A 12913-nucleotide genomic window follows, 5' to 3' on the forward strand; every position below is an offset into this window, starting at 1 on the left:
TTCTTGGCCATTGGTATTTGAGCTCAGTTCTGCATTTCATTGCTGGTGTCTGTTCTGTGAGGTGTCTGGAACACCTGTATCTTTCTTAAGCTGGTTCCTTTAGCTTTTTCTTCATTCTGCTGTTTCCAGTGTTACTGATTTAAACTTTTCCTAAAGGAATTGAAAACCGATGGTAGCATGTTATTCATCAGAATGCATGTTTCATGCAAAAGATATGCATTTGCATTCTAATTAGGAATTATTAGATTGTACTACACTAAATTGTGTGTGACAGGAAATGAATTTGTTGTACGTACAGGGATGATCAGCATTCTGTTTGAGACACTGCAACTCCACATCTATCCCAAATCCCCAAATAAAAAACAGCATTGTGTGCCCTGTCTGTAAAATGGGTTTCAAAGGTAAAGTATTCTACAGGATGTAAAGGGATAGGGGAGGGTAGTAGAGGTTGGAAATGATAAAGGTTGGTTGTACAGTAATTTACACAGACTGTTTCTTTTGTTTTTGCAGTAGTATTATTGACTCCACGGAGTACAGCCAGCCTCCAGGCTTCAGTGGCAGTTCTCAGGTAAGGTAATACACATTGTCTGTGCATGAGGGGAGAGGAGCAGTGGATGTGGAGACTGGGGAGAGATTAAGTACAACACAGGCTAACTCCAGGGTGCCAGTCAACTGGCCTCTTGCTTTAACTGGTTATGTGGTCAAACTGGAGCTGAGAGTATAGCAGTAGGAATGTCTGTGTGTAGTTGTGAATATTCATAGTGATGCAAGCAAAGAAAATGAGTGTAACTTATTAGATGTGTGACTTGATTCCCAAAGCTGACTCTTCCAGGGCAGAGAGGATATTTTCTGCTTTTCATCTCTTTTCCCAAGTCAGCAGTGTTTTAGAAGAGAAGTAAATCCCTGACACTCTGCATTGAATTACGTAGAGTTGGATCAAGTCTGACTTCTAAAACAAGAACATTCATTTTCCAAATATGCAGTTGCCCTCTAGTTTATCATTGTTAGGGTCTTACAAACTGTAGTAAGAATTCATATTGTAGAGGTCAAAAGGTTCAACATACAGTGAGGCCATTTGGCAGGCAGCCTCCAAACTCAATCTGATCCACACAGCTTCCCAAATGACAAATAGTACTGCTGTGGTCTTGCAGCTCTGAATGGTTCATCTGGGGTACAAAGATGACGCTGGTATCCAGCTCACCATGCCAGGGGAGTTTTGATGATAGAGGTGAGCCTTTATTTAGGTAGGCTGTTGTTTATGTGTTAACTTGTATCTTAGGAGCTCTGTTGTGTGCTGCCACTAAAGATATTCAGGAACTGGCAAATTAACTGGTAGAAGTGCTGCTGGATTTTATTCGATCAAGTAACTGCCATCAAGAAAAAGCACCTAAATTGTGAGCTTGAGTGCCTATGCAGATCACTGTTTGCAGCTGTGTAGCATACTAGTAATGAGAAATTTTTCTCCATCTGTATAAGAAAAGTTTGTTATTCCTTCTGCTGCAGTCTGTGGTGTTTTTGCTTAAGCAAAAATGTTGCAGCTCTACCTTACTGTAAAGGGCACATGAAATGTTCATGGGGATTTTATGATCAGGACTGATACGGTATAGTGTTTGTTCCCTGCTGACGCTGCTTGTCTTGGTACTTTAATTTTTCCTTTGAAATGGGGGGAAAAAATGCCATAGCTGTACTGCACAGAACAAACAACCTAGATTTTCTAGTCAGCCTGTATGACAGTCAGATTTGTTTGAGATTATTCTTTTTGTCCTCCAATCCAATTTCTTTGTCCTTGACAGTGCAGGTTCTATGCTCTCTAGTGCAAATTTACTAATCAAACTTTAATGCATGTTTGGATGGAGAGTTGAGAGAGGAGTCTTAAGCATTTCATTCAAAGGGTAGCCTCATTTCAACACGACTTGACAGCAAAAAGTTTTTCTACAGTAAGAACATTTCTAAGAATTTAAATGCAGTTGTGCACTTTAAATTGTCAGTCACGACAGAAGTCATAGGTTTTTACAGCTGGCAGTGTGTAAGTAAACTAGAAGGGACAGCTTAGCTTGCTTTCACAGTGCGATTACTTTTTGCACTGCTTGCAAGCGTGTTCATAAGGAAGAATTTATGTGCCATGAGGCACAGGACAGTTTTCTTGCGGAGGCTGAGCTTCAGAAGAAAACAGTGGACAAGTTGCATAGGCACTGGGGAGTTCTGCAGGTAGTGTTTAGTTGCAGCACCTGGCTTTTCTGCTGGAAATGAGGAGCTTGTGAGCAGCTGGGAAGGTTTTCCACAGTTGTTTGAGAGGACTCTTTAGGGCACCTACTGGACTTCAGACAGAAGAATAATTCTTGCTAAGAGTAACCCTAACTACCGTTCTCAACTGGAACAACACTGATAGCATTCTCAGTTTTCATATTATAGTGAGCGGTTGAATGAAAAGCACTTGGGTGTGGTTTTAGATTAAAAACTTGAGCAGCTTTAAACCTCTTGCTGCTGAAGCTCAGTGCAAGATGCAGTCCAGTTCCCAGCACAGCTGAGTCATCAGGTGCCAGTCTGAGACTGCATGGAGGAAGGAGTTGTCCTCTGCTGATGTATTGCCCAGCAGGCAGGCTACTTCAAATCACTGATGCTTACTTCCACATGGACTGGACACATCCAGCAGATCAGAGCCAGGCATGTGTATCCCTCATTGTGTCACAGGCTTGTTTGTCTTAACAAGTGATTGCTCCTTGGTGCTTGAGTCATCTTGAGTCCTCATCACTTCTGATGTGTAGAGAGAGGCTGGAGCCCGTGCAAGCTGGGGTGCACAATTAGGGGAGTGGTGCTGTAAAGTGTTCCGTCACCTCTCTCTTTAAGCTGTGAAGCTTTTGAAAATTGTATTCAAAAGTTGTTGAGGTAGGAATGCTTTCCAGCGCTGGAGATGTGTTTTGAGATTGGAGCTGCTTTCAAGATGAAACAAGCTGTCGAGCCATGAGTCGCAATGTCAGCACATAGCCAGGGGCCTTGCACGGGAAGTGGCATCTGGAAGTTTCATTGCTTGGGGTATGTTTCTTCCCTTGAGCGTTAAGTTACTGTTTGTACAGTTATAAGCAGAATCTCAAAGTAGGCTCTAAACTTTGTTTATTCTTGTTGGCGTCTTGACGGTTGCAATGAGAGCAGCCCTGTTCTGCCTCGTGATTTGAGGGGGAGTTGAACCTGTGTTCTTCATGGCGTGTGGGTTTTGTTATTACTTGAGAGGTTGTACACATTGTGTGTGTTCAGGGGTATTGGGTATTGTGCCCTAAGAAATTTTCATTGCGGAGCCTGTTTGTTCTTTTAAAATTCCCCTGTTATCTCTGAGCGATGTGTGAGACTTTTGAAACACAAACAGAAGGAAGATGCTCTTCATGCTCCTTGTGCAATAGAGGAATTTGTTCCTTTCACTAGTGATTGAAACAATAAGTACTTTGTTTTCCGTTTGTTTTCTAAGGGAGAGCTTGCTTATGTAGTTTCAGTCCTTCTCCCTCTCAGCACTGATGCTTGTGTGGGTTGGGAAGTGGTGGGTTTTTGTGTTTCATGGACTTATTTTCAATTAACCTTTGAACTTAGTCTCAGTATATTCCCACTTCTTTCCTCACTTGTTTACTTTTATAGGTACTGAGTTACTTCAGAAGGAATAATTCACCAACTCCTTAAAATAAACAGCCCTCGCTCTTTACAAGTGGCTTGCTAGAGATTTAGGAAGTAATTCTTGTCCATTTGATTTGGGAAGCTGAAAGGCTGTATGTTGGACCTCTGCTGTCTACCTGCACAAATGCAATACGTGGCTCCCCACGGGTTGCTACCATCTGTCCTATGTGTGAAGCTAAACTTGCTGTGATTCAGAAAAGCGCCATCTAAAAGCAGCTCTTTTTGCTTCTCAGGTTAAAAGGTGCAATGCAAGACCCTAGTAGTGAGTTGATAGTAACAAGATATTCTTCATTGTCACTGTGAAGTTCTGACTCACCAGATACAGTGAATAAATTGTATTTCAGTTTCTTAGAATCTATTGAAGTAGAGCCTAGGCTTGGCTTTTCCTCTCTCAAGAAGCATGTTCTCTTCTCCATCCAGGCCAAAAAGCAGCCATGGTATAACAGCACGCTAGCCTCACGACGGAAGCGGCTCACGGCTCACTTTGAGGACCTAGAGCAGTGCTATTTTTCCACAAGGATGACACGTGTCTCAGGTGAGTTCCTCCTGCTTGGTGTTCAACTTCTGACATCATTTACTTTTCACAGTCCCGCTTCTCAGGAAAGCTTCACTTTGTTTTTCCCTGCCTGGAAATATTGCTATACATATGCATGTATTACTTCAAGTCACCTTGTGTAGATTTTTCTTGATCAATCTTTGAGGTTTTTAAGCTTATAAAATATAATACTATTGTTTCAGAGTGCCACGTATGTTGCTCTGTAATGCTGTACTATGAAGTTCGTAACCACTAAATAGTTTTTCTCTAATCTTTGTTCTGAAGCTGCAGTGGCTGGGTAGTCTTTCTTCTAGATGTGGAAAAAGCACAGTCATTAAAACCCTTATCAAAATACTAAAGAGGTGAAAACAAGTTGATAAATGTTCCTATATTTAATGTGCAGTACAACACTTGGAGGTTATCCTTTGTTGTCCAGATTGTGAGTCTTGGTTAACAAATGGCTTGAAGTATAGAAGCTGAGTGTGCAGCAGCATCATTATCCCATGGGGCACACCTTAGATTTAAGACTTGTTTTGTAGAATTAGAAGCTGTTTTCACAATTGCCTGGATTGCCTCATTCATAATTGAGTAACAGTGTGGCAGCAGCTAGAGTAATTGTTACATGGTGGATGGATGGTTCTTAATTATATAACAGTATTCTCTTTGGAAGTGAACAGGTCAAATGAATGCCTCTTAAGGGAGAGGAAGGTCGCTCTCTGGCTCTCCTGGGGAACAAGCAAGCTTTGGGGAAAAAAGTTTTGTGCAATGGGCTGTGGCAGGCAAGAGATGTGCAGCACCAAGCTGTAAGCAGCAGCTTATACAAAGAGGGAGAGAATGCAGTGAAGAGCAGGTTGAGGTAAGCCTCAGAAGCACAAAAATAATGCAGGCAGGGGCTGCTGCAGCAGAGCATTATTGCTTATAGCCTTAGAAGGCGAGGACCAACTTGCCAGGACACGGATCAGCAAGCAAGCTGGGTCACAAATCCCTGCTCCTCTGTTAATTTGAGGTTTGGCTGCTTAAGTGTTTTCACACTTTTGAAGACTATTACTACTAAACAAAAAGAAATGTGGCCTTTTTATGTTCAAAGCCTGCCAAGTGTTGTAAGAGAGCTTGCTCTTGGGTGGAAGATGTGGGCATGTCTGTTTTGGAGCAGTGGCTGACTCGGGTCCTGTCGTGCCCAGCAACACAGTTCTAACAAATTGTGGCACGATGGGCTGGAGATGGTGGGAGAAGGTAGTTGTATGTGACCAGCCAGACTCTTTTGAGGTGCTTGCAATGTTCTGCAGGCTGCAGTACTTCACAGATCATGCCGAGATGTTTCCGTGTGTGCTATCTTGGTGATACAGAGCTGTGTTTTTGTTAAAATGATACGTTTATTAGCAAGGATAACAAATTGGACTTTTCCCAGCATTCCCTTGTTGAAGACATCTTTCTTCATAATTGGAACTATAAATATGAATGTGGTGCTATTGTGCATTTTGTTTATGTATATGTCAGCTGCACCAAAAGTAGAGGATTTGCTACGGCTGTTTTTGCCCTAAATAAGGGATAACCTGTAATGCTTAATTAGATTTTCTTCTCTTCAAAGTCATTCTTGCTTTTTGATACATTTTAAATAGGGTTTAATATGGATATAAGGGTTTGGTTTTGGTTTTTTTTGCAAGAGATGCCTGAAAATCTTCTAGTGAGGAGCAGAGCAGTAATACAGCTGGAATTATGAAATGGCCTCACACTTTGACGAGGAAAATGTCTTGAGAAATAACATCCCGTTTTGCAGGCGTAGATGCAGAATAAATTACAGGAGGACTGTGTGCTTGATCTCTAAATGAGGGAAATGGAAGAGCAGGAGCTATTTGCTCCTATTAAAGTGTCAAAGGAGGAATCGGTCTTTGAAAAATACTTACTGATGTTTATGTGCTGCTTCTCGAGTTGTTTTCTGTAGTGGTCAGGTGCTGAGGGTTTAATTTGAAGCAGTGCTTTGTTCATTCTGATCTGTCTGACATGAGTAATGTACCCATGGCTGTACCCTAAAACACGCTTATTACTGAACTTCGCTATTTCTTTATGCAATCAGACATTAAACAGCTTGCAGGGGACACTTCAAAATGCCCTACAGTTACAAAGCAAGATAATTTCTGATGGCAAGGAATTACCATGGTGCAGAAATTTTAGAAATAACTATTGCAATTTTTCTCCTTTTTTCACCCCAGTGTTTCCAGAGACTTCCAGTAAGTTGAGATATTGCTTTCTTACGCTATTGATAAGGGAAGCTTAACTGTGGCATAAATTAGTGACCTCAGCTGCACAGGCAAATGATGTGTACCTTTCTGCTGCTGCAGTGGGTGCTGTGGTTTAATAAAAGGCAAAGTATTCAGTAATGTGAGTTGCATACTGGACTACCTGCAATCCAGGGTGCTGCATGTCAGAGCTGCAAGGAAAACAAGGGGGAATTGCTGCAAATTCTGGGGGTTGCTACAAAGCCTGAGGGCTCTGCCTGATGCTTGACTGCTGTTGCTTGATCGTATTAGTAAAGCTGGCTCGTCCATGAGACATGGCTGTAAGTTAGGAATTCTTCCTTATACAGGAACTTCTAAATTTTGAAATGGTTGAAATAAAATTCCTTCAGTACCGAAGAAAGTTAAGACTCGTGAGGTTTCGGGGAATCATTTTTAGCCCTCTATACTGCAATTTAGTTTTAACGTTTGTAGCGAACTGTTCCATTTTCCACAGAATATTCATCATTATTATTCACGCTGGCTGAATTTCATCTTGTCTGCTGAAGGTCATAATTTCACAAAACTTACAGCACATGGAGTCTTTTGGTTTCATGCTTGTCTCCTTTCTCTAGCCGTGAAACAGCTCTCCCTCAGCTCTGTTGCTTTTGGAGTAACAAGAGAAATACTTCTTGCTACAAGTATTTTGAGTGTAATTGACACCAAATGGAGGCATATTGTACCTGAAGTACAGTTCTGGGGGAAAGGAATATATTTTCACTTCCATAGAATGCTAGACATTCTTTACCGTGCAATCTGATGTGCTTAAGGCTTTTCTGTTAATAAACCTTATGGCCCGTAGGCTTTGAATTTGACTAAAATAAGTGAGCTCATCTATCAGGAAAGCATATTTATGATCTCTAGGCAGATTCTCAATGCAGTAGGTTCATTGGAAGGACTTAATTTATGCTCTGAAAATCCTGCTGCCTTGAGGGAATGCCAAAAAGATGAAAGAGAACCTATTTTTGACCAAGAATCCTCCCCAAATAGCAAGCAGAGGTGGTAATACATGAAGACATGCATCATGTTTGCCGTTGTGTTTATTTACTTGCTTATTCATTTTTCACCCTCTGCAACTCTTCCACCTCTCTCTAGATGACAGCAGAACCACAAGCCAGCTGGATGAGTTTCAGGAGTGTCTATCCAAGTTCACACGCTACAATTCTGTCCGGCCCCTGGCAACGCTGTCCTATGCTAGTGACCTCTACAATGGCTCCAGCATAGTCTCCAGGTGAGAAATTCAGTGGCTCTAGTAGTGCATTTCATGGTGATAGAGGCTGCTGAGGCAGAGCTCATCACTTGTACAGATCATAACTTGTTTAATACATGTGTAACACTTCGGCTACACCAAAATAATTTTGTGATGAACGTGTGGTTGTTATCGGTCTGTGAAGGTGCTTGAGTGTCACAGTTGTACCTTTTCTGCCAGCTGATATAGATCAAAACCAAGTGTGGAATCTTTGAGAAGCCTTTCTAGTAAGACATGAAGGTTGCTGTAGGCTCGGTCCTCTTCATGGTACAGCTGCATTAAAAATAATGGAGATCTAGCATTTTAAGCCATTTTTCCTGATGCTGGTAACGTTGGGAATCTGTGGTGTTATTAAATCTTTTGTTTGTGGAGCCAGTTGTAAAGGCAAATATTAAATAGCTATGTTGTTGGTGACTGTGATTGCTTAACCTCTGCTAAGTGCTGGAAGCTCTTTCTGCTGTGCTTAAGCAAGTGAGGGGATGGTTGTGGTAAAATGAGCATAATAATTCTCTTTGTGCCAACAACAACTCTGCACCCCTCTGCCACGTGGGATGATCATGTCTAAGGTCTGAGCCTGCAATGGACTTGTTTGGACATATGAGCTGGTGAAATGTCTTTCAACAGAATTGGTTTCTTCTAGTTTCATGTCATGAACCAAGCTCCCTTAGGGATCAAGCCTGAGAAAGCACGTGGGATAGGGAAAAGCTGGGACCTGCCAGCAGGCCATGCTTTAAACTGACTTCAGCAGCTGTGGAAGCATTCCCTGGGGGATTTAATTAGTCTGTGGTAGCTTGGTTAGAGCTGTTGGTGGTGTTGGAAAAGATGATGCAATGTGCTAATTGGGATTTTTTTTTCCTGTGTGGCATACATGCAATACACACTAGCTTCTTAGGGACATGTTTCACAGATTTAAATGCATTTATAGAAATAGTATCATCCCTAATTTGTAGGTAGGGAGCGTGAATTCCAAATTGGCCATACCTGGGGTCTTGAAAATAATGCTACAATGGCATGATGAATTGAACTCAGACTTTGAGCCTTGGTTTAGTGCTGTATGACAGAGCCATCCAGACAGTGACAGAACAGCTTGACTATTTCTTGAAAGACCACAAGAAATGTGTTATGTGGAGAAGTCAAGGCATGTGTAGCATAAAATACATATCTTTTTTAAAGCAGCATTGATCCCTTAACTACTGCAATATGTAACAGGAATGTATAATGTCCGACTTAGTCACAGAGGTCAGAGCACAATAATCACTGATCTGACGTGTATTTAACCTGTGCTGATTGGGTTCGTGCTAGCTGCAATGAAATGCAGATGGGAATCTCACTGCAACATAGACAAACTTCCTCAGCTACCAACTTCAGCATGGATTGGATTTTTCTCCTTTGCCCTTTCTTCTCCTTGACATTCTGCAAGAACAGCATTTTTGTGGTATTTGGTTAGAAAATACTGGAAGGGCAGTAAATCTCGCTCCGGTTTTGAAGGTATTATAATTCTTGGGTGAAATATACATTTGAATAGTATTTTACTGTTGCTCAAAATGAAGATAGTGTGGGGCCTCCATCCAAGCTAGTGCTAGAATCTGTAGTTACCTAATTTGCAACGCATTTAAGCCCCCAAGAGTGTGGCTTCGTGTTTCTCCCTTGCTTATTCCTTTCTTTTTATCAAAGCATTTAAGAGATGTTTAGGGGTTTCATTGTGTGGGCTGACTTAAGACAGTTTGCATTTGAGTGTGTCCTTAAGTGCCTTGGTAAAAAACAATGCTGCCAAATGTGCTTCCACTGCAACTCCAGTTAGCTTCTGGCTATCCAGACAGTTCCTTCCAAGTTTGAACTGGTTAATCGAGAGTTTATATGTAATACGTGCTGGCCAACATGTTCAGTTGTTCACCACTGCTCTTCAGCCGAATTAGTAGGTCAGGAACATCAATGAAATAAAGGACAAAAAGAGGAGTCTTACTTCTTAGCTGCTGCTGTTGACACAAGTGCATTTAAATACGAAGCAAAAATGACTTATTAGTAGGTAATCCTCATCAATTCACCCCCCCCAAACAAGCAAACAAAAAAAACAACAACCAAAAAATGGAGAAACAACCCAAAAGCAACCCGGTGGTATTTTTAAGGGATATTTCAAGTATATTTAAAAGTGGAACGTGGGATTGACCTGAAGTTCAGTTCCCTTGTGTGCAGTTTAGCTTGAGGTTTTCTTAATAAAATGATGGTATGAACCAACAGAATGCAAAGGTGCCTGGTTTGCGTTGCTGTAACTCCTTAGCAGTCCATAAGCTGGACTTGGAGAGCTCTGCTCTCTTTAACAGAGAGGTGTTAAGATATATTAGCTATGCGTGTGAAGGAGGTTGATGGAAGCATGTTCCTTATCAGCAACCTCTTGTTAGTTTGTTTAGAAGGGAAATAAAACTGAATTTATGGGAACGGGATGAAAAGTGTAATTAAAGGCTGTATATAAGCCAACTGAAAACCCCCAAAGCTGAGCAACAGTCTCCTGAGCCACTTGCCACAAGCATATTTATGAATGCCTGGACTTTGGGAGGGCTAATAAAAGCTCATGAACGACCCTGGGCACATTGCATTACCTAGAAGCATTTTGGTGAAGCATGAAGCTGCTGCTGCCTTCCAGGATACGACAAGCTCTGCTCTCCGGTGCAGCTTTCCCCAGCACTGAGTGTACCCTGGGAACTCTTCCTCCTTGCTCTGCAATCCTGCTGTCCCCGGGCAGCATCCACACGGTGGCAGCCGCCGGTTGCAGTGCTGGGAGCTGGGCAGGGGCTGTGCTCCCTCTGCTGCATCGTCCATCACACATTAACACTGATTTAATAAGGTGCACGCAGCCAGATGGTGAGCCCAGCCTGGGTGATCTTCTTCACTTTGCTTAGAAAAGATGCTCGTGCATGAAAACTACAACATGTCTTTTTTTTTTCCCCTTATTTGCTTCGACTGAAAGCTGAACAAAGGATATTCAGTGAAAATACATGTAAGGGTTTGCACTGACCGGTTGTTCAGTTTTGCTTTAGCACTAGGGGCACTTTCAACATGCCTGCTTTGCAATTGGAGCATACGTGTAGCTCAGTATGCTAGATGTATTTTTATGCGCTCAGTTCTCTGAGGACAAAGTATTTACATGGCTTTCACGAGTATGTTAAGCTTAGCTAGAATTGGGCCAAGGAATAAATTTTCCATTCATTATGCCACCAGACAGAGCAGTCGTCAGAGCTTAACTTTTCCTCTCTCCACTTACTGAGGCAGTAAATAGTAGAAGGCTTTCTTTTAAAGATGAGACTGTAAACTGCAGCGTTAGCATTACAATGATTTATGTAGAAAATTGCTTTAGCGCTGTCAGAGGCCTTCAGAATATAACGTGGCAGTCTTTCATGTTTCAAGAAACTGAACAGAGAGCTACAAGCCTGCAGTGGGATGATGTCTGCCTGAGGTGGGTTATCAGCACATCGTTTCTCCCTGCTGGAAGTTCCCACGTTGGGTGCAAACATGGGTGACTTCTGTCCTAATAGCCCTCAGGGTTTTTTTGGGCAAATGCCGTGTGGGTTTTTCTAATTGGCTCGGACTGCAAATTTTTCTGGGTTAGTTTACCACTTCTCTGAAAGGTCTTGAAATGCCGTGGGAGGAGGTTTGGATAGCCGGAGCTCTGTTTGCCCAGTGACTTAGTGATTTACTTCATTAAAAAAATAATAATAAAATAAATTGTTTTCGGCTGCTGATACCTTGCTAATCAAATGAGGGCTTTTACCTTTTGGAGTCCTTTGTTCATTTCTTGGATTTATTTCTTTTATTACTTCTCTTTCCTATAAGCCAAGTGCAGGATATGAAGAGACTTTCCTTGCATTCACACCGTACAATTAAGCCACTGTTTCAAAGTTGTGCTTTTGTTTGAGTTGACCCTTTCAGTAACATGACCTGAAATTCTTTCCTCAAAGGTGAGATTAAAAGGAAAAAAAGCAAGCCCATTAGGAGCATGTTTTCCATCGATTCACTGAACTGTTTCATTTTTCTGTTCCCCTTCTTCCTTTGGTCTACGATTGCTTGTTCATATATACTGAGTTCTGTACTTAATAAGATGCCTTTTAGTTCTATCTAACACAAGTGTTATTTTTTTTTCTTCATCTCCCAACCTCTCACTTTTTAATGCCCTGGGCTGGCAGGGGTTAGATGAGCCATTTTATTAAGCTGGTGACGCTTCTGTGTTGGTGGTAGAGATGAATGACAGAAACGTGCATGTGGGTTTATCCTTCACAGGATTATGTTTTGGAGTGCAGTGGATGCTGCTGCTTGAGAAGGTGAGAAATGAGGAGGGCTGAGTTTTTCTTATGGGCTTTTCTTAAAGTGATCGTTTTTAAAATGGACCCTTATTTAAAGGTGGCAGTTCTAAACTGTGAATGGATTTGTCTTCCTTGGATTGTTCTCCATAACTGGATGGAGGAGAGATGCTCAGGTGAAGCGACTTTAAGTGCAGAATAGCAGAGGATGCTTGAAGTGGAAAGCCCTGAACCTCTTTGAAGTTTGTGCTTCTCCTCTGGCTCTGTTACCTTGGTTCACATGAGGTTTTGGCCTACACACCAGAGATTGTCTGGGGCCGAAATGGAATTTTGTTTACTTAGAGCTGGGCAAAATACTGAGCCTTTCCATTACTTTTTCTCTTGAGTGCAAAACTAATGCATTTCTTAGTACATAATTGTGGTCTGGATCCCTGGAGCAGAAGCTCACCATGATGTGTAACCAGCAGAAAGGTTATACAGATGCCAGCGTGCAACTTTGACTTTGAGACCATCTCAGCTCTGTACTGTAATCCTCCTAGTCCAGAGCAGTAGGACCAAAAGGAACTGTGAAAACCTCTCCAACTCTGACCAGAAATACGCACCTTCTGGTGGCTGTGTTGGCATTGCAGCAATATATTCTTGCATCTACGTGTGAATTTGCTTTTAGGGATAACATTTACATAATTAGGAATTGGGAAGTTAATGAATGAAACTTTCATAGCCACCAGTGGGACCTTATTTTTTTTTTTCCTCTGGTAATTTCAGACTATCTGGTAGTAAGAAGATCTTTTTCCCATTAAGCTTTTAGTACTTCAAAGCTGTCTACAACTGCAGATAATTAGATGGGTTTTGTAATTTAAATCAAATTTTATGAATTTTTATAAATAGTCTGTAAAAAGTATTG

General features: G+C 41.6%; 1 protein-coding gene across 4 annotated transcripts in view; it reads left to right on the forward strand.

Annotated features, from left to right (window-relative positions):
• Positions 1 to 12913, forward strand: part of COP1 (COP1 E3 ubiquitin ligase) — a 124191-nt gene that overhangs the window by 28820 nt on the left and 82458 nt on the right. For 2 of the 4 annotated variants that reach the window (XM_072343521.1, XM_072343522.1), the window contains exons 9-12: positions 511 to 568; positions 4081 to 4195; positions 6406 to 6423; positions 7564 to 7699. In XM_072343521.1, the coding sequence (XP_072199622.1) occupies positions 511 to 568; positions 4081 to 4195; positions 6406 to 6423; positions 7564 to 7699 (327 nt within the window). The remainder of the gene's footprint in view (positions 1 to 510; positions 569 to 4080; positions 4196 to 6405; positions 6424 to 7563; positions 7700 to 12913) is intronic. The other 2 variants (XM_072343523.1, XM_072343524.1) reach the window with 1 other exon arrangement.

This window comes from Excalfactoria chinensis, chromosome 8 (genome assembly GCF_039878825.1).
Source record: "Excalfactoria chinensis isolate bCotChi1 chromosome 8, bCotChi1.hap2, whole genome shotgun sequence".
In the NCBI taxonomy this organism is placed as follows: domain Eukaryota; kingdom Metazoa; phylum Chordata; class Aves; order Galliformes; family Phasianidae; genus Excalfactoria; species Excalfactoria chinensis.